This window comes from Maylandia zebra, linkage group LG17 (genome assembly GCF_041146795.1).
Source record: "Maylandia zebra isolate NMK-2024a linkage group LG17, Mzebra_GT3a, whole genome shotgun sequence".
Lineage (NCBI taxonomy): Eukaryota > Metazoa > Chordata > Actinopteri > Cichliformes > Cichlidae > Maylandia > Maylandia zebra.
Genome location: NC_135183.1, coordinates 23,368,643 through 23,395,339, shown reverse-complemented (window position 1 = coordinate 23,395,339; position 26,697 = coordinate 23,368,643). Strand labels below are relative to the sequence as shown.

At 41.1% G+C, this 26,697-nt stretch overlaps 1 protein-coding gene across 4 annotated transcripts in view; it reads left to right on the top strand.

The window, feature by feature from the left end:
• LOC101478573 (uncharacterized) overlaps positions 1–26,697 on the top strand; it is a 65,418-nt gene that overhangs the window by 17,103 nt on the left and 21,618 nt on the right. For 3 of the 4 annotated variants that reach the window (XM_023152657.3, XM_004548453.3, XM_076875944.1), the window contains exons 6-10: positions 4,870–5,016; positions 10,891–11,073; positions 14,532–14,608; positions 16,430–16,535; positions 22,914–23,138. In XM_023152657.3, the coding sequence (XP_023008425.3) occupies positions 4,870–5,016; positions 10,891–11,073; positions 14,532–14,608; positions 16,430–16,535; positions 22,914–23,138 (738 nt within the window). The remainder of the gene's footprint in view (positions 1–4,869; positions 5,017–10,890; positions 11,074–14,531; positions 14,609–16,429; positions 16,536–22,913; positions 23,139–26,697) is intronic. The other variant, XM_023152656.3, reaches the window with a different exon arrangement.

Below are 26,697 nucleotides of genomic sequence, written 5' to 3'. Positions count from 1 at the left end.
CATCAGCACATTGTGAAAGCTCTGCTGTCAGCCTGTTTTTTCTCACCTCCTCCCACCACATAATAAATAACACATAAAGCTTTTCTTTTTCCTCTAAATCAGCAATAGAAAGGAGGGCTTTTGATGAAAAGCTGGTACCGTTTGAGTCGCTGCTCAAAGCTGTGAGACCCCAACAATAGAAGTCGGGGTGCCTACCTCGTGTGGCGTGCCTCTCAGTCTCAGCCCCCCCCCATGGCTTCACTTTTCTCTGGGCTCTGAGAGGGAAACGTGTAGCTGATGGTCATAAATCCACACTGACCACCGCTCGCTGACGGCGGAACACTGAGGAGGAACGCCACAATAGAATACCTCTATGGCTTTCCTGTGGCCCGCTAATTTACCGTTCCCAATGAGCATAAAGGACATGCCACTGACATCTGACTTCTCCAGGAACTTTATGAAAGAAAGCAAACAATGTGGAAATTGTGTAGGGATTTTCTCCTTTCTATCAGAGACATCTACTGTTCTCTGTGTGGTGCTGTGCTGCAGGGGGGGGGGGGCATGCTGTATCGGAGCACGCTGTTCTCTTCACGGCAGACACAGAGAGCGTGTCACTGGTTCATTTATTTCCTCGCAGATGGAGGCAATTCAAGTTCAATGCAGCCTCAGTGCGGCTCAGTTTGACGCTTGCAAGCTAATTCCAGTTTATTACAACCTTCAGTCTTGTTTGTTCAGGTTTACATGAATTATTATGTTTACTGTTCTTGCCAAAGTCGCAAAGGTGCATGGCAGCATTTATAAAAGACAGACAAAAACCAACGGACAGGTCCACAGTTGGGCTTGATCAACTTAATTACATCCTATTGATTTAAATGGAAGTGAAGGCAGCAACAGTAATTCAGCCCTCAGTAGGCCAGTTCCCTTCCAGTTCTTTCCCAAATAAAATGACTTTACCGGGAGCATTTCGTAAGAAATTACAGCTTTTCACTACAGTTCAATTTATCGTTTTTAGAATAAGCTAGACCTTGCTCAACATTCAGTACAGCTATTAAACTGTTTATTACATCTAGATAAGATACGGTGAGAATTATTTTATTTATCTCAAAAGTACCGGTAAGGATATTCCTGTCCTTCACACACAACCTATAACAATACAAGAACATAAACTGGATGCACAACTAAAAGGGATTTTTATTTTAATCTGATCTCACAAAACACAAGATGACATGAGAGGCAAAGCTATCAGGCTTTGAGGTGAAACTGAATGACAAAAAATCTGTGAAACACGAAGAGGAGGCCAAAACTTAAATATGTGATCCAGGCAGTTAAAAAGGAGGTAAAACAAAAAAAACACTAGATAACTACTAGAATAAAGCAAAATAAACAGAAAAATGCAAAAATCAACACGTCAAAGTCTGATGTTCTCAGCAGTACAGAGCAAGTACAAGGAGCTGCTCTAAGGAAACACAAAAAGTAAGGAAATTTGTGTTTATTTCTTTTTATTAACAATGCTTCTTGGCAATAAATCTTACACTGTTGGAAAGCCTGTTTGTTCCTGAAAAGCATGTCCAGTCTTCTCTGCCAATGCCCAACAGCCCTTCATTAATGTATTGAATGATTGAAGTCTGAAGAAAGAAAGCATACTGGATTCTCCCATATCTTCACTGGTCTGGTACCAAACTCTGTCACCTAAAATTGCCCCCACACAGCACAGCTTAGAAACTGACTCCAGAATTTGGGAGTAGACGGGAAGGAATGGCCTGCCTGCAGTCCTGACCTCAACCTCAATGAACACTCGTGGGATCAGCTTGGGAGTGCTGCCATAGTGACCAACACAACCAGATTGGCTCACTTGTGGAAATTGCTGATTGAAAAATAGCAGTGTGTGACCAAGCTGGTGACCAGCATGAGGAGGAGGTGCCAGGCTGCTGTAGTTGTGTATGGTCCATCCACATGCTACTTGCCGGTATGTCTGCTTTCTTTAGACTTCAATCATCCAATACATTAATGATGCCAAACAAGAGTGAATAGCAGAGTACGCAGTTTGGCATTAGCATAGAGAATTTTCATGGATGTACCTACATACTCAACTCTACTGCTCAACCTACAAATTTAAGAAGAAACAAATGGGCTTGCCAACGGTATAAGATTTATTGCTAGGAAGCATTGTTATGAAATGACACACAGGAAATGTGGTCCAGTGGCATCAAACCCATGGTCTTGCAGTACCCTATACCATACGGGTCATCTACTCAGTCAGGTGAGCTACAGTAGTGCCCAGATTCCTTTTTAAACTTATAAAGTAGTCTGAGAAAGGTAAACCTGTAGTTATCTTGGAAAGTCACAGCTTTTCTCTGTACAAGATCCGCACTTTGTGCTACTAAATGCTTCTCCTCTTATAAAAACTTCACCTTGGAGTTCTGTTGAAACCAGCAAATCAATCAAATTTAAATCAGGCAAATTAAGTTTTATGGACAGATTTCCACCACGTTATGGTCACGTGTCAGAAGTTCATCATTTACTTTAACTCAGCAGAAGATCAAATTCCAGCTCAAGTGACTTTAGACACAACAGACTGTAACTTTTTTATGTCTCACTTAGACAGCTGAAGTCTGAAGGTCTGACGGATTTGTATCACCAACTTTACACCAGATGGTCAAAAAAAATTTGCCTTCTTAAATCTGTGTCTGCAAAGTCATGTTTTTTAAAAATGCTCAAATTAAATTTGTCATAAGCTGGAGTTGTCACTTAAAAAGCTATAATCTGAGAGGTATGGCTTTGGAAGGGATGGCATGGTTTGTATCTATAGCAACAGCCCCAGTGTGGTACTGCGTTTGGCAGCAGACACTCTCCTTGTCTCACTCAGCCCTTTGTGCCCCCCAGCATGGCTTTCTCATATCCCATCAGTCCATACAGTGACCCCAGACTGACCTGTTTTGAGCAACATCTCCAGAGTTTAACTGTCCCTGACAATGAAGCAGGGCACTGTCCTGGCCTGGCCTGGCCTCTCCACTTAGGGCCTTTCAGCATGGCGCTGTGACCAGGAAAAGAAGGCCACAGGCACACAGAGGAGTCGTTGTTTTTATCCAACTCTGTCAAATCAAACCCACTGACCCCCCACAGCCACCCTTAACCTCCCCGAAAAACTCGCCCTGACTCAGTAGAGCCCTCGTCGACTGAGAATGACAGCTGAGTTGACAGCAGCAATATGCTTTGAAGTGTCAAGTCAAGTCCTTCCATTGTCTCTCTGAGTAGAGCGCCAAGCCGCTCAAGTGCACAATAGTGCAGTGGTGTGTGCGTGGCGTTGTTCACTTACTTGACTGCGCAAGGGTGGCTTCATGTGTACATTTATACTCGTCTGTGTGGGTGAAGGAGCTGAGTTTGCCTTTTCCTTTTAGAGCCTCTGTATATATTATCCTTTTGTCCAGGCCAAGCTGTTCTAATGTGAGAAAAGCCTCGACAAGCTTCTTTCATGGCAATGACAAAACACATCACCCAGTGAAACAGTTTCTCTCACTAATCCTCTGAGTTTTAAACCAGGCAGAGTGAAACAGTTTTGATGACGAGCCTGACCGTTTTTAACATTCCTCAAAGTGGCCTCTGTGCGCTTAAGGGAAGATTTTCCTGCTATGTTTAGTGTAGGCAAGTTGAGAGTACTTTTACCCTGAAGCCTCACCTGAGGGGCTTCACTTGTGGATGTCCTGTATTGTGTTTTGCCAACTTGTCAGAATCCCCCTCCTTGAAGGGGTGAGCATCAATATAGCTGACTACATCCAGCCAAGAGAAGCTGTGTAGTCTGACTTTTGTTTTCCTTTCTCTTTGGTGTTCTCATTATTATTAAATTATATAGCAATCTTTTATTGATATTTAAAGGATTTTGTGATAGTTTATGTGGGAATCAGTCAGTACTAATGAAAAAAATTTAAGGTACATTTAATGTTCCAGTCACAAAGGCCTAGAGACCAGCCAGTGACCCATTGAAATGTATCTGCTTCAACTGCTTAGTAAGTGGTTGCTGGCTTTTGGTAGGTGAAGTTGAGCCCAACAATTGCTCTTGTCGCTGGCAGATTACTGCTTTGCCCATAGTTTGTCTCGAAAAATTACAAACCAGACTGTAAACGGACACTGCTCACCTACAAACGAAAAGTTTGCATTACACTGCAACTCACCTTTTACTTTGAGGGGACATGGTCTCAGTTTCACTACTACTTAAAGAGTTGTCGGCAGGCTACAGCTGGTCATATACCACTACTACCAATTTCACCTTGCGACTTCCAACAACCACTTGTTTTCTAATAATCAGAAGTTAGCTAGTATAAAACAGCTAACCTAGCCTTATCTAGTTTTTTTTTCCTAGCCTTATCTAGTGTGCCTGCTAATGCTCTAGAGTTCATTCAATTGCACATTACACCTTGTTTAATGTATACAATATAGCTATGATATAAGTGTAAAAAAAATGTTATACCCATACAAAAACAGTTGTATGGGTTATTATGTGCCACACTAGCAAGCTGAGCTAACTGTAGCTTTATATATAGCTAATGGACATAGCTTAAGTAATTTAAAGAAAAATCTTCTAGCAGCAGAACATAAATATGGATTTAACTCCTGCCTTGGAAAAATCAAAACATTTTACTTCAAAAAAGTTGTTTCACAGAGTAAGAAAATGTAAATTGAAACATGTTAAAATAAAAATAATATGCAGTCATGTTATTTGGCGCTTACATTTTCTATTGTTTTCATGCACTGTACTGGGTCCTAATACTTTTCAAATGTAACAATCCACTGTGCCCACACATGTCATTAAAAATACATTTAATCCTTATCTTCAGCTTCATCATCATCTGTATTATCGCCATAATATTAAACACCCGCTCTGTGCTGTTGCAGGGCGCTCAGCAGCATCTCGCTGCTCTGAGATCAGCTGCAGTCAGTCTCGTGTGTTCGATGAACTGGAGGCCATTGCGCCACTGTCAACTTCCTGTTTGTCTTTGGACCAGCCATCTGACTCATCAGGCTGCCCTTCACCTGAAACAGGTAACACGTTCAGCACTTAAACAGCTTCAGCTAATGATACAGCTTAATAATTACAGTGTTTCCAGCTTTTTCCACAACTTTGGTCCAAGCACTTAGGTCTAGGGCTGCGTATCGATTTTGATTTCCATAACTGATTTAATTTGATTGACTGATTTGACTCAGACAATCAATTTATCAGTACATATCCATACTTTTATATCTATGTATAAAAACAAAACTGACACTTGGTTTTATACAAATATAAAACCCCCAAAAATACAAAATGACAATTATATTTGACTTCATCAGAGGTGTAAGCATCACAGCAGCTGCCTTTGTGTCAAAGTAACTGAGGATAAAACAAAGAAAAACATGATGGAGATTTTTCTGGCTTGGTCTTTTATAGCAAATAACCCCCTTAAAAATATTCTGCAGTAGACCAAAAACGGAAGAAAACCATGAATCAGCAGATGAACATTACCTGATGCTGCTGAAGTGAAGCAGCCAAAGTTACAGAGGTTTATTAGACACAGCCAAGCGTTTTGTCGTTTGACATAATTTGTAAGTTTAAATTTCTTTGGTGCTGACCAGCAGAAATTTGGCTTTCTTATTGGAGGTCATTTAAAAAAAATAACAGCAGTAGACAGCACTGTGCACAATGGTAGACTGGTGTGCAATAAGTAACCGAATAATGGAGAAAAGAGAGATTTTTGATGGTAAACTCTTGAAATACACTGAGAGAGAGCTGAGCAGGAAGTGTGATTTAATCGTGGTGGAAGCAGAACAGCAGAAGTAAGAGGGAGCTCATTACAATGTTTTTCAAACGTGAAGCGTAGTTTTGGTCTTCTTTTGCCGCTGCTAGTAAATTTTGGTTGGAGAGTGACGAAACCTGCAGCTTCAGAATCTGTGAGATGTCGGCTTTCAGCACTCGATGGCGTCCATACGTGCCATCGGGTGAATGGGGGGGAATCTTTTTCCATTTACCTGCTCTTTAATCGTTTGCTGTTTTAGCTGTTTTGCGGTTGTTGAAATAGTTTTGTGAGCTTTAACCTGAGATTTCTGGCAAAGTACATTTATATTTAAAAATCAATTCAGGATTTAATGAATCGATATCAGAATATTCAAACTAAAATTGATTTGAACTGGAAAAATCGATTTTTTTAAACCCACCCCTACTTAGGTCTTGGATTGTCCTGAAATTTTGTAGATACTTTTGTAATCCACAGATGATATAACCTACTGACATTCTCAGTCTTATTACCATGACATTGAAATTTCATGGTTTTAGTCAACTTTCTCGACAGCTTTTTGATGGCTTGCCATTAATTTTTTGTGCAGACATCATAAGGTTAATATAGAGGTCTGACAATAAAGGACCAATTACCAATCAAGTGGTTAATATGATGTCTTCAAAAAGTATGTTTTTTTCAGAGAATGGGGAAAGTAGGACCCAAAGGCAGGACTTTCTACGTTGAACATTTCTCCCAGTGTCCATGGTCCATGTTTCCATTCCCTTTGCGTCTGTATACAATGCATGCGGTTTTTCCTCTTGTTTCTGCAATACTCCTGGAAGTCACAGAGGCAGCGGTTAGTAACATCCACATCGGCGGCAAACTCAAACACTCAAACAATCTCACAGCTCAGCCACTCTGTTAAATAACTCCCTCGACGAGGCTGATCAGCAGCAGGTGCATGCGATTACGCTTTAGGTGCGGCAGGTCTCACGGTGGGAAAAACAGCCACACACACACAAATATAAGGGGAAACGAGGGACATCACACAATACACGACCATTGCAGGTCACCCGGCGAGGACAGTGAACAGTTTTAAGAAGCAACAGGTCATCAGGTATAAATACAAAACTAACAAATGTACAAATATTGAAAGGTAATTCATTCTCATCTTTGAGGGTCTGTCTGATGTGTTTTTGATCGTTCAGCTTACTGATTCATTTAGTAATTAAACCATAATTTAAAACAAAAGTATCCCCTTATTATTGTGTGTGTTTTTGTTTTTGCTTTTTTCAATTTAATTTCAATTTAATTTATATAGATCAAATCGCAACAACAGTCATCTCAAGGTGCTTTATATTGTAAGGTAGACCCTACAATAATACATACACACGTTGCGTTTTTGCGGTTCACAGGTTATCAGCATTTGGAAATTTGGTCAGGCTTTAGTTTGGCTCCTCTTTCTCTCTCTGTGATTCCAATTCAAAGAAAGTTAAGTTTGTTTATTGTTGCTTCCATCTATGTGTGGCTCCCATTCATGTCTCAATTAGACATGCTCTCCTTTCTCTCTGACATCTGCCTTGTTACCAGCAGAGATGAGCTTATCTGACCACTCACTCTGTCAGGTCCTTGCATTGGCCCACACTGGCCAACAAAGGCGGAGTAAATGTGATTTGTGTTAGTGTGCATGCCTGTATTAGATAGCATGTGTGTGTCCTGGAGGTGGTTGAGTGAGATGCGGAGAGAAACATTAGCCAATGAAGACTTCCTCCACGTCCCTCATAGCCTGCTAATCCCTGACAAGGTGTTTAACCTGCTTGCTTGACCCGAACCTCTGTCTGACCTCCACGACCTTTGCCCCGAGGATGTGAAAGGATCAGCGCAGCCGCAACCACGGCAACCAGTTTGATAAAATCAACACAGGGCTCAGTCCAGAAGCTCTGGCAAATGCGAGCTAATGCTCCAGACTGATTGTTATCAGGCTGACGTGAAGCACAATTTAAATTTGTATAGGATATACAGGATTTAAAAAAAAATACAGATATTTAATCAGGCTAAACTGCATAAAGCAGACTCAAGAACAGCCTTTTATTTCAAAACAGACCAAAGGAACTCAGGCCTGGACCAAGAAAACCCCAAAAGAAAATAATGGTGAGCAAATTGCAGCTTCAGATGAGAGACTTTGCTGCATGTGTTTAATTTGTCCTCTTTAATGACTTTGTAGAACTTGAAATCTGACATGAACCTCTTTTAAAAACCTCTGTCATTACTCATGACCTTTGCTGATGTTGCACAACATCACTTCTGATCAGCGCTTTGAAGAAACCGTACAGCAGTTCATTCAGGAGCGTGTCACTGTGACACTGAGTGGGTGGCAACCACAGTGTCCAACACCTTAGTCACAGGATTAGTCATTTGTTATCTGCCACTGTGTTTGCTGAGTGTTGCTCAGTCTTTGGGCAGCTTGTGGCTAACGATAGATTAATACCCGACCTAACTGAAAGTGCTTCCCGCCACATTATGTTACAGCCACAGTTATCCCAGGGATTTCCTCTCAACGACTTCTTAATTTATCAGCAGCAGAAGCAACAGTTCCAGTTTTCTCACCTGAGGGATTACTTTACCAGTTCCCAACTGAAAACACTTAACAGAGGAATGTGCTCTGTGTGGATGCAAGCGCAAAACTTTCTCTGATTCTCTTTTCTAGCACTGCTGGGATGCTGCTGGGAGTGCTAGTGTGTGTGTGTGTGTGTGTGTGTGTGTGTGTGTGTGTGTGTGTGTGTGTGTGTCCATGCAGCAGAGCGTAATGTGTGAAATCCCCTCAGATAGGAATGGTAGCTCCACACCGGGGATTTGCATGGGCAGTGAGCCACACTGTCACTGATCCGCTTTTAATTGGGTGTGACGGCGAGAACTTTGGAGTCTGAGGGGGGAATTGTGTGTGTGTGCGTAAGGTGGGGTAGATCTGGGGTGGTTTGCTTGAGGTGCTGTGCTGTATAATTTACAGTAATTTAATATTTCAGTTGAATCAAAAAAAATTTCAGCAGATTATTAATTTTTCCAACATCTTTATGGTTGGAATACAAATATTAGACTGTGTTCTACTCTTTCAAGACTATGATATGTTGTATACTAACAAAAGTCTCTGAATGCATATTATGTTTTACCTAATTTACTTTTACCAGCTCATTAAGATGATGTCATAAGATGGCTTCCTGCGTACCTCATTCCCAGAATATAAAACACCTTATTATACTAGACCTTCCAGTTTATATTCACATATTGGTTCTAAATCATTTCATAGAGTGCTTTATCTTACTAAAAAAAGCTATCCCAAAAACATTAAAATATCTGCATTCAGAAATTTCTCATTAGCACGACTGAGGTGAATATTTTCTCAGCAATTCTAATATTCACTGCAATGTTTTCATCCTGATTTCTTCAGCCAATCGACTGTCAGCTGTTGAAACTTGTATCTATTTAAGTAAGTAAAATATAGCATGTGTCAAGACAAGAAAGCAGTGACACAGTGCTTTACAGAGGTGTCAGTAAAATATAACAAACATACTTGAACCGATAAAACAACCCAGAACAGTTTAAGCTTTTTTTTAAGGATATTACAGAGTTGCAAAGTTTTATAACTAAGGAATGAAATTCAAAGTCCCTTTTAGTTTTCAGACGAGTAAGTAGGAGCACAAGAAGACCCAAATCTGCAGACCTAGGGACCCGACTTGGAGAATAAAGGTGGAGTAGGTCGACAATATAGGTGGGGGACACTCACCTTGTTGGGCCATAAAAGTAAGAACCCAGATTTTGACCTGACAGGAGGCCAGTACAGAACCTTTAAAAATTGGAAGATGTATGAGAAGATTTATGAATAAGAATAAGAAATATTGTGGTCATGTTTTTGTTTTTTTCTTGTTTTGTTTCTTGGGTGGACTCTCAGCTGTGGGTGGGTCTCTGGGCCTGTTCATTGGATAATCCAGCCCAGGTTGATGTGTTCTAAAGCCCTGTTGTTCTGCCCTTGAAATGGTACTTGTTGCTATTGTCTACCTTTTAAAATATACCTATTAACACCTTAATTAATGGGTAGTGAATTTTGTAACTTTTTTTAAAAGATGAACTTTTGTACTAATTTATTAATTTGTCTTAGACATTTTATTACTAATTTATTCATTTGTACACTTAGACGTTGGCTGGTATTTTGATCTATTCTTTTTACTTACTGACCACTCAGCAGACCTGCACAGCTGATATACATGGCAATGCTTTTTATTTAAATGAAACAGTAAAACTTTGTTCATATATTTATATTTTACTAATTGACAGCACACATATACTGCACCCCTATGTGTGGGAGTGTAGTATGTAGTTTTACTTCATTGGGTGGTTATTAGTCCACCCTGCTGAATGGAAGTAATGGGCAGGAGTGTTTTCTTCAATGGTAGCAATAGGGGTTAAAGTTTGTTTTGACCTCTTTGTTTCCCTTACTGTTTGGTTAGATTCAAGCACCAATACAATACCAGAAAGTTTAGTATAGGTTAATTAAGTAAATCAATGAGTACTTTTATTATTTAAGAGTACCTAATGGCAACATTTATATGACTTAAAAAGAACTCATAAATGCTGTTGAATAGGTTGATAACAGGCTCAGATTGGGGTGTGGTGTGTGGTTTTGTCGGACCAACTGGATATTTTCTGATATTCTCTTTTTGTTATCAGGTTAACTTGAAGTGAGGCAACAGTGCTAACCACCGTGCTGCTCGCTTCTATGACAACCATATAAGGAAATTCACTCCTACTGACATTTGTTTCGATTTTGTTCCACAGGTGTTACTTTTATATAAGATGACCTCCATTATTGGAACTTTGGCCATGTTTAATACATGTATCCACCATTATTCATATTTATAATAGCATGTGTTATTATACTGTTATAGGATCTTTTCTATCCTATCTAAATTAACATTTTACATGTAGATGTATTAATTTTAAACGGCTCCAACATGTCTGGAGCTTTAAAGTTTATTTTTCTGATTAATATTTGAAATAATAACTGCCTGGACTAACTGGTCTGTTTGTCTAATCTTCACTGCAGAATATCAGAGGTCTCTGAAAGATTCAGATCTTGTTTTTCTGGTGTAACATCTGCTGCCTCCCCCAGCAGAGCTGTCCCCCGGCCTCGCAGCACTCACAATGGGCTGCGACTCTGGAAATCTGGGCTCCCTGTCCCGGGTTCAGCTGCTCCTCCTGGACCGACCGGCGCCTGAGACTCTTTTGAGTCCCTTTGAGCTGGAGGAGGAGGTGTCCCCGAGGTCCGATCTGACGATGCAGTATGATTCAGCAGGTAAAACATCAGCAATATTAAGCATGATAAAGCTAAAAAACCAAGCTGTGTGGAAATGCAAAGACCTTAAATGTTATGAATGGAGGGAAGAGGGGTTGGTGGGTAGTTTGGGAGATTGCAACATAAACCATGGATTTAACACAACCCTGCACAAACATGCAGATACACCTGTAGCTTGTAGCTTGTTAATGATCAGGGGACACTGAGCCAAAAGAGGAAGTTCAGAGCCAAAGAACAAACTCTGACTAACACCCGTTATTTCAGTTAAGATGTTTCTGAACAGTCTGGATCGTTGGTGTGAGAGTGAGAAAGTGAATTCCTTCTGATTTTAATTGTGGTTTTGCATGTTTGTTGTAACTTAAAGACAAATCTGAGTTGACTGAGCGTAAACCTCCTGCTCTGACGGTTTGAGTGAGATTGTTTGATAAGCAAAAACCGTCACTGTAATAACAGGCAGCAGCTGGACAGGTGTGCCTGTGTGTGTGTGTGTCTGGAGAAAACACATAAGACCTTACATGGGGGGAAAATATGACCCTGAAGGTGTGTTTTCTCCATCTACGACTGGCCTTGAGAGTAAGCAATGCATTTATGGTGTAAATCCCCCCCCCCCCCCCCCCCCTTTTTTTTTCTTTCTTTAACAAGCTGTAATATCGACTCTCATCTGCTCCCAGGCATGCCGCTGCGAGCTCTTAACTGCTTTTCCCTCAAGGTGCGGTGAGGCAGAAAAAGGTTTATAGGGATATCAGGATGTGCCATATTAATAAAGATCAAACCGCTAGAGTAGATCATTAACTGGGAAAGTCCGACTAAGAAAGCCAAACACACTTCGAAACAACACTGACACATAACACAGGATAAGAAACTGAGAAGAGTGTGTGCAGAAAACCCCTGCTGATTATAGACTGATAAGGCACCAGAGAGGGAGATAAACACTGTGGATGTTTAAGAGGTCAATTCAACCCATTCATGAAGAAACATCTCTCATTTTAACTCGACTCTGAGATTTTTGCATCTGTTCAAAAGCACTAAAGATCAAGAGAGCTCGCTCTTCGTCGCTTCATCATCTATCACGTATCTACTGGAAGATTTTTTCACATAACCTCATGTTTGAGTTAATTCTGTTCATGTCTTTTAGACACGAACACTGTTGTGGATTAACAAAAGTGACATATTCTGATATTTTATTGTTAAGCTGATAATCTCTGATGGTGACTTAGACCTCAGATGGTTCACTTTTTATAATAAATGAAGCGTGTCTTTGTCCCTCACAGCCTCTGCCTGAGTCTGATTCTCCAGAACGTCTCTTGCTGTTTTTCCTTCCCACTGACACCAAGTGATTTCTCATAACAGGTTGTCTGATTGTTGTGGTTTTCTCTTTATGATTAGAGGATCTTTTTCTTACAATATAAAGCACCTCGAGGCAAGTGTTGTTGTGATTTGGTACCATATAAATAAAACTGAAATGAATAAATATAATGGCAAGCATTAAACTGATGTGCTTCCAACTTTTGTCCCTAGTTGGGCTTTTTTACCCCTCAGCTTCAAAGGCTTCAAAGGCAGCCCGCTGAGCAACCAGGCAGGCAGCATGGACACGCAACTTGGTGAATGAGGGGATGTAGGATTTTCAAATTGATACCACAGGTCTATCTACTAGATCGTGACAGACAGTTTTTTTCTTTGTTCAAACACAGACCTGTTTAAACAGACCTTGGCTTAATAGTATTAATGAATTAATAAGCTGTGTACTTTATTGTGAAGAAGAGACTGGGAATCGTGTTTTATCTGTACAAAAAACAGATTGTCTGCTTCCCTAACATCCTCCTCTGTCACACCAACCCTCTACACCTTCTCCTTCACTATAGTACAAGCTTCTCTGTGGTCTTCCTCTTTTCTTCCTCCCTGGCAGCTCCATCTTGAACATCCTTTATCCATAATATCCCAAATCCCTGCTCTGTCCAAACCATCTCAGCCTTGCCTCTTTAACCTTGTTTCTAAACTTCTAAACTAGACCTGAGCTGACCCTCTGATGTATTCACTTTTAATCCTGTCCATTCTGGTCCCTCCCAGTGAAAATCTCAGCATCTTCAGCTCGACCTGCTGTCTTTTTATCCCTCAGCCGTAAAACGCTGAAAGGGTATTATCATCCAAAGTGCTTGGCAAGCGGGGAGTGCACCCAAGTTTGTGAATGCGACAACTTGAGAACGAGCTGACATAGGGATTTGAAATTCGTACCGTAGGTGTATTTTCTAAAAATACACTCTCAGACAAAATACACTCTCAGACAAAATACACTCTCAGACAAGTTCAAATCTCAGCGACCCCAACCTCAAGGTCAGGAGCTCAAGGATAGGATGTCACATGACTTCCAAGCGTTTACTGGGTGAACCACTTGACAGCGTCACAATTTATGATGATCTGTCTTCTTCTTTTGTTGCCAAAATATTCTTCTAAAAACATTCAAGACATTTAGTTTAATTCAGTTATCTGTACAATGGCAAATAACAACAACAGTCGCCTGAATCTGGCATTAGATAAAGACTTAGCAGAGTGAAAATCCCAACAATCAGGCAACCTCCTGTGAGCAAGAACCTGCGATGGTGGGAAGGAAGAACTCTGAGTTTCTAACCTGCTAAATTAAATGAATGTTGTCTTCAGTTTGGTAATAAACAGTTAGTTTTGCAGGTTTTCTCAAGCATCCTGAGGTGCCCAGTTGCAGACCCCCTGATTTGCAAAAAGTAAATAAAAGACAGTGAGTGGGAAGCTTGAAAACGATGGATCTTGTGGAGACTTGCATCATCATTATCTGTATGATGGCAATGTTTTTGCTCTTCATTTGGGGGTCAGTCAGAGTTAGTCAGTCAATTTGGTCTTCATGTAATTATACCTTTGACCTCGTACTTTTTAAACTGTAACGGTTTGTGGCTTATTTATTTAATCAGAAACAAAATTTCTCTGGGTGAATTTCCGCTGGAATTCCTTTAAATTGTCTTATCAGTGGAAATCTCCAAACTGGGCTGAATAAAACCATATTTATCTGGCTCATGCCCAGCATAAAAAGAAATATAATCACCACGGTGTTGTTAGCATTCATGCATCCATGCCTCCGATGTTTACAAAAAGACAAAATCTGTCTGAGTTTTCTGAAAGCCTGTCTTTCCTCTCTCTGTGTCTGCAGAACAATGTTTACACCTGGCACGCTTCTGCAGACAGGTGCTCCTCTGGGGTTTTGTTGCTCCATTTTATGCCATTATTTGCTCAGAGATTAGGAGCCATAATTGGAACTACTACACAACATTACTCATATCTGAGCACACACACTCAAGTACAAAAAGACAAGCGCATAGAAGTGTGTGCCAGAGGCCAGCACTTATGTACACAGATGCATGAACACAACTGCTAACACACAATCGCTTCCTCTCCCTCCTGCCTGACGCTGTGTTCTTTGCTGGTTTCGTCAGGTGTTTCGAGGCCGCTCACAGCTGGCAGCGTCTCTGAAAGGTTCAACTCTGCAGGGAAAGTCCAAGAAAACAAATCGGTGAGTGCCGCTGCCCCTTGTGAAACCAGTTTTGGTTCTCTCACACACATACCCAAACACACACACACACACTCACCCCTCCTTCATTCATCTATCAGATTTCCTTCAAAAGCAGGACTGTGCTTTGTTGTCAACAAACACTAGACCTTGAGGAATCAGCTACTATCGCACAACAGCCCCAAGCAGTGCACACATCCCACACAAAGACACCCTTTTACAAACTTGAACCAGCATGCATTTATAACTGTCATGCCAGTAAGACAAGCCATGATGATAATTGAGACACAATATAACAGAGGGCACGCGGCGTGCAGCAGGTGTGTGGTTAATCAGTCACGCGCTGCAGGAGAAGGGGGAGGCCCGACTGTATGGTAGGCTTTTACACCACCTCATTGGTGTGTCGTTGTGGTGGTGGTGGTGGTGGTGGGGGGGGGGGGGGTTAGAGCTCGACACGATAGGATTCTTTTGGAGGATGCACCACCACCAGGATCAGACAGGGTTTGATGGGGTGAGGGGTCGGGAGGGTAAACAGGGCTTTTGCACGCTGGGCTGCAGTGGAATGGATGCAGGTGCTCCACGTGATCTACGATTAATCTCCTCTTTATGACAGATGAGAGGGAGCCCCTGAAAAGCATGAATGAGAGCCATAAGCCCCCCACAATTATGCCTGACCACGATGGGGGTCTAGCCGGAGTGCTCAGAGCAGGATTCATACAAACATTTGCATAATTCACCTCACTGAAACCAAGTATCCACCCACAGGATTATTTACAATGATGAGAAACTCATAAACCATTAGTAGGTTTTTCAAGATAGAAGCTGCAAGTTCTTCCTCACGTGCTTCTTCAGAGGCAAACCCGACGTTATTAAAAGTTTTGAACCAACTTCCCTACTTGCTCATTTTGATTACTCTGCTGTGTCTTTGAAGAAAAAAAGGAAGTGCATGTACTAGGTGTTGGTTTTCAGTATTGGTGGTGGGGGCAGGGGGGGGGTCCTTTTCTGCATCAATGTATGATAAAAAAAAAATTATAAAGATGGAAACACAAAAATTAGGCAGCGAGTGGCAGCTTACACAGGAACGAGCCATCTGCGTCCCCAACAAAAATCTACACTTAATAATGAAACAGAATTTTAATCTCAGTTTTTGTAATGATACACACAGATCAGCCACAATATTAAAACCACCGACAGTTAAAGTGAATAACACCAATCTTCAATGCCCAACAAAAAACTGTTAAAGCAGTCTTTGCAAAGACACTCCCCTATGGCAGCAGCTTCCCACAATAAATGGTAAATACTTTCTCCTCAATTTGAGCACTAAAAGTGCTTTCTTACTACAAGGAAGGATCAAACAAACATCTTTCCCATTATTAGAAGCACTGCTACACTACCTGAGCCCAACCATGCTGGAAAAATCACCATGGAACTAATAGAGAAACAAGCAAAGCCTCAGGATGTCCATATAGCTGAGATCTCCCAGAGTCAGTTAGGGAATTTGAAAAAGGGGAACATTATGTGCATCTGAACAGGGTTAATTTCCACCCCATCTATAGCTAGGTACATTATTTAATCATTTACATATAAAGTTGCTGTTTACACCTCAATTTGTTAGACATGGCAACAAATAGAACAAGAAGAAAGATCCATGTGCATGTGGAAATTTTCCAGATATGGTGGCTATCGCAGACTTGTACTCAAAGAACCGCACATTACATTACGCAGGTCAATCTAATTCCACCGAAACCTTAACCTAAAATAGCTCCTTCCTGTTTCTGCTGAAAAGCAGCCTAACTGATTTTTTTCCTTTCTGTTTCCATGCAGGATCAGTCCGAAGGAGGTTCAGGGTCGCCATCGTCATGGATCATAGACCCAAGTCCGTCATTCGACATGTTCAGATCCTCCCATTCTCCCTCCCAGTCCAGCCACAGTATGTTATCCATTAGATTTACTCAGAACACATATTTTTTTTCAGGCTCTGTCTGCGCTGTCATTACATACCACCTCTGTTTCAAAACTAAGAGCCTACTACAACAATACTTAATCAATACGAGAGCCCATCTTCACCATTAGCGCTTGATCCAGTAAAAGCCCACTCAGTCCCTGTCGGCTCTGCTTTATTAGAGGCCATTGTCTCCTCACTGTCAGCGCTGTGTTTGGCGTTCCCTTGCCTCCGGTACACTTAAGCCTGTTAATCCTCGCTAGGGCCAGCTGGCCTGCAGTATCACCTTCACCTGTAGGGCCAGCTTGTGCACATTCATGAGTGATGGTTTAGGAGCAGTGCTTTACTGTATGGACCACAAACACTAGAGAGCTGGCAGCAAAAGGCCAGAAAACAGGCAGGAGTGTTGTCAGCGCAGTGGAAATGGAGAGCCACCCTTGAAGTAATAGCTCGCTCTTTTTCCTCCCACCTTCATTTGACCACATCAGTCAGACTGTGATCATTTTCTTTCTTTTTCGCTGATGTCTTACTTATCCATTATCCGTCATTGTGCTATAACACTAATGGTCCATGGCCTGCTGTATTGCTAGAGGAAGTTACAAATGCATCCATCACAGCTGAGATTGATGCATCCGAAGGCTGAGCTGCAGGGCGCAGCGTTGTCTACCAAATCCAACATGTCTGATGCCACTGTCGGTTGATTGACATAATTAACATAATTACTTTTTTTTTTTTAAGTGTTCGGTTATGTTAATTGGATAAATAGTTTTCTAATATAATGCACTGCTTTTCCTTTTACGATCATGTCAGAATTACAGAGGCATTAAAATAAAAAGTATTTCTAAATCTTGATATGAGGTATGAGTCATGAAAAACGATGAAACACTTGTTTAGTTACAGAAAGTCTCCATGTGAAGGATTTGGCATATGTCACTTTTCAAAGCACACGTTGGCAAAGTGCTTCAGGGTTTAATAAATATACAGTACACAATCAGACTTTCAAGCACATTACATTCTTATATAAATTCATCAGCGTGTGTGATATGGACTGGGTGTGGGGGTGTCCCAAAAATGTCATACCTCAATAGGTCACATGATAGGGTGGGACAAACCTCTTGTGGTATTGACCCCATGCCTATTTGCACACCTTGACTCATGTGATGACACACTTGATTAATAGTGCGTCACCTACCCTCCTGCAGGACAACCCCCTACTGGGATTAAAACGCTGTGAATCTCCACCTTTTGATTTTAGAGCTGAAGAGAGGATGAGAGGGTAAAAACAAAGCAAAACAATATGAATTCCTAATAAAGTTAATAATATATAAATAAATAAAACGGCCAATAACTAAGATGGGCAAATATTGAAACGTGGATAACATCTGGTGTCACCAAAAGTTCTCTTTTTGTATCAAAGACAATAATTAAAATGCCCTTGAACATCTAGGCAGCCAAGGATGCAACCTGGACGTCCAAGCTCAAGTTCTGCTGTTTTGCATCATAGTGTAATTGTGTATTTGAAGAGATCCGTGTTTGCTTCAGTTTAGTCACTCAAGATTTTCTGATCAGGTGTCAGAACCTTTGGGACACCTTTGTACATTCAGATCCAGTCTCTTTATGGATGAAGACCTTTTCTGCAAACATGAACATACAAACTCAAAACTCTTGTTATGAAGACAAATTTTAGTTTCAACGAGGTACGGAAGTGATTGAAACTTAGAGAGGGTCTCCTAAAAAAGAGTTTGTGAGGACACCCAGAACCTCTTCTCTGTGTTTTACAGGTCTTTCCTAAAGGTTGACTTTACTGTGTAACATGTTTATTTACCTCCTCTGTTTCTGACTGTAAGAAGTGGCCACACAAGTAAAGAGCATTTTATGACTCTTTAAAGGCATTTTTACAAAGACTGATTGATTTATTAGCTTGTAGAAGGTATACAATGTATATCCATTGTCTAGTTACACAATAAGTTAAATTCCATTAAGCTGTAAAATGCTCCTTTTTTGGTTCCTGACAGATTTTAGAATAAGTCTTTGCTTGTTTAACTACCCTGTAAAACTTGGGCAAACATGAAAAAGATGTTATGTAGAGGATCCTGGTGATGGCTTATGTGCTTTGACCTTTTAGAGGCCAAAGACACGGTCACCCTCAGAGGGAAGGGGTCATTAGCAGGCCGTGGAGAGGTCGCTCTGGAGGTTACGGCGCCTCTAAAAGATGCCCAGTGTGTGGCATGTCTTTGTGTGGATAGGTGAGATTTGGCTACCCTGGACGTGCGAGCAGTTCAACCTTTCATTTAAGCCCCTAATGGAGGGAATGACCCCAATTTGACTCCATGAGAATATGGGTATCCCTTTTGTAGGTTTAGTGTGATGAACAACTTCTCAGAATGGATTTGAAGATTATGTCAGATTTCCATCCTGAATGAAGTTCCCTACATTTGTAGAAGTCATAGATCCAAACCCTACAATTATAGTATGTCCATCACTTTTATTAATAACAAAGGTTTTATGGATTGTATCATCCATAAAACCATACAACCAAACCATAAAGCCATCCATTGTTATTCATTGGACCCATGGAACTGCAATCGTTAAATTGTTGCTGGTGTTTCGAAGCAGCACATCTATATGCAGGCTAACATTGACTATAGCAGTGAAAAGACATATGTCCTGCCCTATTATCTTTATTTATTAATCATGTTTATTATTATTATGATTGTTGTATATATGGTACGTTATTGTACCATGACTGAGGGCCCAGCCAAAATACTGCAAACCATAGTTTAAGAATAATAAGATCATCACTATATGAATAAAACTGAATCAAACAGAACTTTATAATAATAAAGATAATAATGATATTACTATTAACATGTGACGGGGCTTAATGCACAAATTGCTCGTTACCCAAACATTACAGCTAGCTGACTAATTTTAGCTACTTCATTCCTAATAGTGTTAATGCTAATGAAATTCAATTTAAAGCACATAATTCATTTCAAGTTCAAGTGTTATTGTCATATACACAGTAAAAAAAACATAGTTCCCTGTACAATTAAATAATTCCACTGCAGTTCACAACAGAAAAGAATCCAATGATCATTTAAAACAACAGAAACAATTATAAGAGCAGCATATGAGAAATACAGTAGAAATAAATGCATAATATAATATAACATAATAAAATCAAAAATCAAAAAATATGAGCTGAAATAAGCTATTTACATAATTATACAATTTACATTCTTTTTAAGTTATTTTGTTCTTATATAGAGATTTAGGTGGTGATTATCAAAAGTGAGGCATTGAGGCAATAACCTCAATACCAATGTTGTTACCAATAAATTGGTAAAAAGAAAAAAAAAGAGTTAAATACATAAAAAAAATCTTCTGCACCTTCTACTTTGTTCTGGCCAAGCTCCATGAGTACTGATATCATGAATTTCCTGTAATAGAATTGAATAAAATAACCAATTTGTAATCTCTAGAAAGCTCCACCCCAGATCCCCACATCAATGAGTCACCCATCCCTTTGGATCGATTGAAAATGGTTGAATGATTTAGAGATTAAGCCAGACCCAGAAATCAGCTGCTACAAGATGCCCTGGCTCCCCAGTGAGGCCTGCGATAAGACCTTTGTCCATCTTTGCTCATTTGGAATTCATAGGTAGAATAATCCCTTCCCTCGTAATTGTTTCATGGCTGTTTCTCTGCTGCTCGGTCACTCTGTGTTCACCCTCAGAGTTTAGCATTCAGCTGCAACTAAAGATGTAAGTGTCCAAATGAATCTGGCGATGTACAGGGCCACAAAGAGCACTAATCTGAACTGACCTCAGTGGATTGTTTCAGGGAAGTTGAGGAAACTACGGGACAGATTAGGCTGCAGAAAGACAGAGGTGATGCAGCCAGAGATTAGTCATGTACTAAGCAAGGATCGTTTCACCCCCTGTGGACCACACACTAACAGTGTAGCCATGTCACTATTGTCTCTGAGCCACCATCACTGTGGACTCATTGGCTATTGTCTCTGAAATCCTCCGGCGTTTCCCAAAAACCTGGACTCAAGCCCATTGATTGGCACTTGTCAGGGCAGATAGAGAGGGTGACGTGTTGGGAAAGGCATCGATAAAGGAGGCCTGAAAGGAAAATCCCCTCCCCATGAATAATAATTTGAGAAGGATTTTCTTTTTTATTCCACCCTGCTCCTATTCTGCCATTCATTCAAGACATAGAGGAGTGAAGGCTCCGGGTGGCGTCAGTGAATGGCCTCGACACGTTGATTGTCTCGTTGATGCTCATCCCTTTCTCAAACATGCAAAGAAAGAGATACAAGTCCAACCTTATTGCCTTTGGCTGGTGCGCTGCATGGCAAAGGGCAGGCGGTGTGTGTTGTGGGCGGTGTGTGGCCTTTTTTCGAGATCAGCGAGGGGATTTGACTTGGCCACTCGCAGCCAAATCCAGCTATCTGCTGTGCTCAGATGCTGCGGTTGGTATGGTAACCTGCTCTGTGTGTTTTAGATGGGCTGTTGTTTTCAGCCTGAACTAACCAGCAATCACGGCTGTGCATTCATGGATTAGGCCACTGCAGGTTAGGATAGGAGGGCTTCAAAACGAATAAACTGAATACTGAATCCTTTCACCCTGATATAAAGATTGTGCAGGTTTGGAATCAGTCAGAAGAAAATATATATATAAACACCTCATAAATCACGGTATGAAGGGGATACATGAAGATGAAGGTGATTTTAATGTCGTCTTTATATTTTAGAACAATCAGTTTTAAAGTCTTGACAAATGGACACCCCCGTTCATATGCATCACAGTAGTTTGGTCCACCACCTACTGTTCACTAACTGAAGTCTGCGACTTTTTCTACAGTCATCAGAATTAAACACTTAGCAGCCACCATATTGTTTCGGGACAGCTGCAACTCCATATTTATGCAGACTGGAGGTCTCTCTGGGAATGATTTGGGGCTCAAACACAGGCCTTCTCCCAGGCAGCATATGTTACATAGTTTTCCTGCCTATGCAGCTGAGCTGTTTTGATGCCCAGAGTCTATTTGCTAAGGGGAATGTAATTTTCTTTGTAATTAGCCATTTCATGGCTAGTAAAATTAAAGATAAAGTTTTATTTAATGCTTTGACTCCCTTAAGTAAGGCGCCATCCACACTGAAAGTGATTTGCAGTGGCATGGCGACCAGAGACAGGAAAGACTGGGAAACTGGGAATATGGGCCCTGGACTTTAAAGGAGAGCGATGGAAGATGTTTGGAGTTGACCATAAACACTAAATAAGAAATGAATTATTGATTTTAGGCAGAGGAAAACAGATGAGTCTGGTTAATCATGTCTGTTTTGATGTTTCTTTTGTTCTTATGAGGGCTGTATAAAGTTTTGAGTCAAATTTGTCATTTCTTAATTAATGAATCAAGATGATTGATAAAATGAATTTTAACCAAAGCTTTTGTTTTCCTTTTGAAATCGTGTTGCTTCTCATCTCATTTGTCATCGTGTCACTGTTGAAGTTTTTTGTTGCATATGAAACAGAATGATAAATTTTTTGCTCTGAAGATGAATACATTTCTCCGTCTTTCACCCGTTTTGATGACATTGGGGCTTCAGAAGGACGTGGAGGCGTGTGATTGTGTGCACTGTGGTGGAAGACAGCCTGTCAAATGAGACATGGCTACATCAATCTGAGCTGCTGACCTCTGCACGCAGGATAAATGAACGCTCGCCACCACCACGTTCGTGAGGCTTATTGAATCCAATGTCCATCATCTACTCGACCGGTCGAGCTTTCTCCTCCTAATGAATGGACCCGTCTCCTGATGTATCACATTTTGAATTTTCGCTCATGTGCTAACACAAGAAACACTCGTGTTTGCAAAAGTAGCACGAAGAAAAGAGTCTGAAACTCTAATGGAAACTGTCGCAAAAGACAATTTGAGGCTCCTTTAAGCTCAAGTCTGCATTGATGGCGCTCTTTGTCTCTACGCTTCTACACCAAGAAGTGTATTCTGTGGACTTTGTATTTGGAGATAATGGGACTCGTAATTGGCTGGTCAGTGACAAAATAGATGGCTGTTTAAGTCTGGCTCTTTAGTGCGGCACTGAAAGGACTGAAGGAGATGTGACTGCAGCATTCGAAAAAACAATTTGATGAGAATTAGTGTTAGCTATTAACAGCCTGGAAATGGGTTTTAGTGCTTTCTTCTAAGTGGCTCCTTCCTCGAGAATCATGAATACAAATGTGTTTCTTTTGCAGCACTGTGATGTTTAAAGGGTTAAAATGTAGAGAGTAAGCATGGTAGAGCCAGGTCTTTCTTTTTAAATGTATATTTCATGTTGTATGCCTTCACTCCAGGTTCCCACACAGGCGAAGGGGGCCCAGATGAGGAGGAATCCAATTATCCAGGATGGAGGGACCAAGCTGAGTCCCCGGCTGGAGGGAGAAGGCCTGGGAGTCTCGAGGATAAGGAAAGCAAGATGGAGGAGAGGAAAGCAAAGGTGCTGAACGTGCTTTCCAAACTGCAGGACGAAACGCCTCGACAAAGCAAAAGCAGCAAAGGCCACTCAAACTTCGAAGATTGTGAGTTTATAAAAAAAATCTCAGAATGGTTAAAGTATCTTTAGGTTGTGTCCTGGCAGAGATTTTTCCATGTGAGTCTTATAAATCTCTGTGGCGATGGCATCTTAATGAAAAAACACCCTCAGGGAACAGCTTCTTTCCCCACCACGACCTCTGTAATATTTCAAAACATCGGCAATCTCTACGGTGTCACGCTCTGTCTTTGACCAAAATGGGGGCGGTGTTTATGATATCATCAAATGTAAATAAAACCTTGAAGAAGACCGTTTTTCTCACCATAAGCACTTGAAATAATCGTTTGGAAAATTAGGTCCCCTCCCTTAACTTTAAGGGAGGAGGGGACCTACTCCCTTAACAGTACTTAAAGTATTGTTTGTAAAAACATGTCACAAAAGGCCAGAGACCGGTAACTGGAACTGAACCCAAGCGCAGTACCCAGAGCAGAGGCAGAGAAAAGGTTTTAACAGAGTTTTATTGATCAACACAAGGATAATATGTAGTAGTGACAAACGGTACAGGATTTGGGTGGCGTGGCAATGTGGCTGGGGCAAAACAAAGGGGCAGGACTGAGAAGGAAACTGGAGCGGGAACAGTCACATTTGCAGGTGAGAGATGGATGTGTTGAAGGAGAGGCGGCGTAGGTCCGGGTGAGTTTGATGATGTGGATGTGGCTGAGCTGAGATCCTTGTGGTTCCAAGACTGAGGGACTGCAGGAGGGCAGGCAGGTGAGGCAAGGAGTGAATCCCAGGAAACAGAGAGGAAAATCCAAAGTCCAAAAGGCTGTGCGGTTTAAAGCCGTGGAGTGTCTGGGAGCAGCAGGGTAGTCGATGAACTGGTGGAGAAGAGATGTCAGCACAGCGCTTAAATCTCCCAGCCTAATTAGTTCAGTCAGCTCCAGGTGGTAGAGGGTGTAGAGGGTGCCTAACAGCTGTGTGTACAACCACTGCATTTGGATACCATTAAAGCTTGAAGTTATGAAGTGTGGCACCTAGACTGATGGGTGTGCAGGTGCAGGGAGCTGTAGCTACCTGCTAGCTGCCTCCCATTGGACCAAAAGGGTTAATGGGTGATGTCCTAGTGGTTACATCCATCTTTTATATACAGTTAAGTTGGAGGTGCAATAAAGCTGGTGTCTGGTAAGCATTTTGGCATTCCTCCGATCGTGTCATTTCACTGTTTGTTAACATGTTGAAGTTGTTTTTGCGGCCATTTGCATTTTAAATTCTATACACCTTGTAAAGCGTTTTCAGTCTGAACTGAAAAATAAACACAGACAGACATCAGCCTGGTTGAAAATGTTAAGTGTTATTCTTAACTGTTAGCAATTAGCAATATTTGAAGGCTGAATCTGTCTGTCTGCCAACCCTCTTCTTTGCCTCACTTCATAGACGATGCATAAAAAACACAAACGCATTTACCAACACTCCTCTCGACTCCAAAAATTTACCCTCAATTACAGCACTTGATTTTTACAATTGCCTTTTTTCTGCAAGCAGGAGTTTTAGCCAGGAGTTCTCGAGTTTCCCTCAAGTGCCTAATTTCTGGCATCCGAGCCTTTGTAAGAGCGCTGGGGACAGCAGCTCCGACAATAAGCATCTACACCTAAGGTCAAGTCTGAAGGGGCTGGCCCTCTGCGGAGGTCAGTCAGGTCAGAGTTGGCATGTGAGTGTTGGCACCCATGAATAGGACTGATTGGACAGGTTTGTTCAGAGAGTAATCAAGCAGGATGGAGAACCCAGCAGCTGGCCTCGCTACTTTGCAGAAAGGTTATTACTAATGGAAAGCCTTTGTGTTGTTACAGGAGTGTGCACTGTGGTTACTGTGTGTGTGTGTGTGTGTGTGTGTGTGTGTGTGTGTGTGTGTGTGTGTGTGTGTGTGTGTGTGTGTGTGTGTGTGTCTACTGTCACTGTTTATTTTTGACCGGAGCATGACATCTGTTTTCAGAGAAATGTTCCTAAAACACACTGTGAACTGGATTTTCTCATTACCTCATTATCAAACAATAAACGGGTGTCAGGGCTTGGTGGATACAAAAATTGAGGGAAAAGAGAGTGACTATTGACTGATTGCTATGCCCTAACCACAGTTAGGGCATAGCAATCTCAGATTCTGTTCTCAGTTCTCAGTTCTGTTCTTAGTTCTCAGATTCTGCCTCAGACCATTTATTTCAAACCCTCTCCACTCTCTCACTATATTCCACTCTTGCAATCTAATAAGGCTAAATATAAATCTCAAAAACAAATGATAACATTCAAAATACCTTTGCTCAACTAAATACTAAACCCCAAATTTCACTCAGTCGATCCACCAATGTCTGTAGCATCAGATGCTTTATGAATGTGCCCTTGTGGTCAATTAGACTAGGAAAGAATGGTAAATGGTCTGTATTTGTATAGCGCTTTACTTGGTCCTAAGGACCCCAAAGCACTTTACACTATACACAATCATCCACCCATTCACACACACATTCACACACTGGTGATGGCAAGCTACATTGTAGCCACAGCCACCCTGGGGCGCACTGACAGAGGCGAGGCTGCCGGACACTGGCACCACCGGACCCTCTGACCACCACCAGTAGGCAACGGGTGAAGTGTCTCGCCCAAGGACACAACGACCGAGACTGTCGGAGCCGGGGCTCGAACCGGCAACCTTCCGATTACAAGACGAATGCCCAGGTTTTTAAAGCTAGATTTATCACATTTACTATATTTAAATATACTAACACTTATACACTTATTTGCTAACAATAGAAAGCACAAATGCTCTGGATTCTGTAACACTAGTGAGATAATCCCATTAAAAGTTCTCTAGAAAGCATCGCATGCACACCTGTCAATCAAATTAGCCCCACTCCAACATAACACCTCGATTACATCCAAACAGGTGATTAAAAAAAGTGAATGGTGTAACTGTGTGTATTGTGAATGTAAGCCCAACACGGGGCAATGGCTGGAAGTGAGCAATAGCTATAAACCTATGTGCAGTACATCATTTGATATTTTATATTTGGACTATGTTAAGCTTCACTGTCCCTTTTAAATAAATAAAGAATTATAAAATGCTAAAATTAAAGGACTTCCTGTCCACAGAGACCAAACCTGTTGTTGTACCAGGCTGTGAATGTGTTGTTTTAATACAGTTTTTAAAAGTAATTCTAATAAAAAAAATGTACGTACATTAATAAAGTAACAAGACTCTCAAGGGGTGAAAAAAAAAAAACCCTTGAGATTTTTCTCTCCATATTATGAACGTCAAATAAATCCAGTTAGTTTTGAAATCTTTTGTCTTCTGTAAAAAAAATAGACTCCTTGTATTGATGCAACATGAAGGATTCTTTCATTATTTTTCAGGTTTAGAAAAACAGTTTTGGTTAGAATTAACACAAAATTATTAGCATTGAAAATTTAATTAACACTGAAATATGTTGAAATTATGAAGGCACTCAGTGACTGTGCTTGTGTGATTGGCTGCTGTGTTTTCTCTCCTGGCTCATTTTTGTATTTTTGTCTGCCAAGGGTCCTTTTGTTTTCTCGTGTTTGTCCTTGTGTGTGGCTTG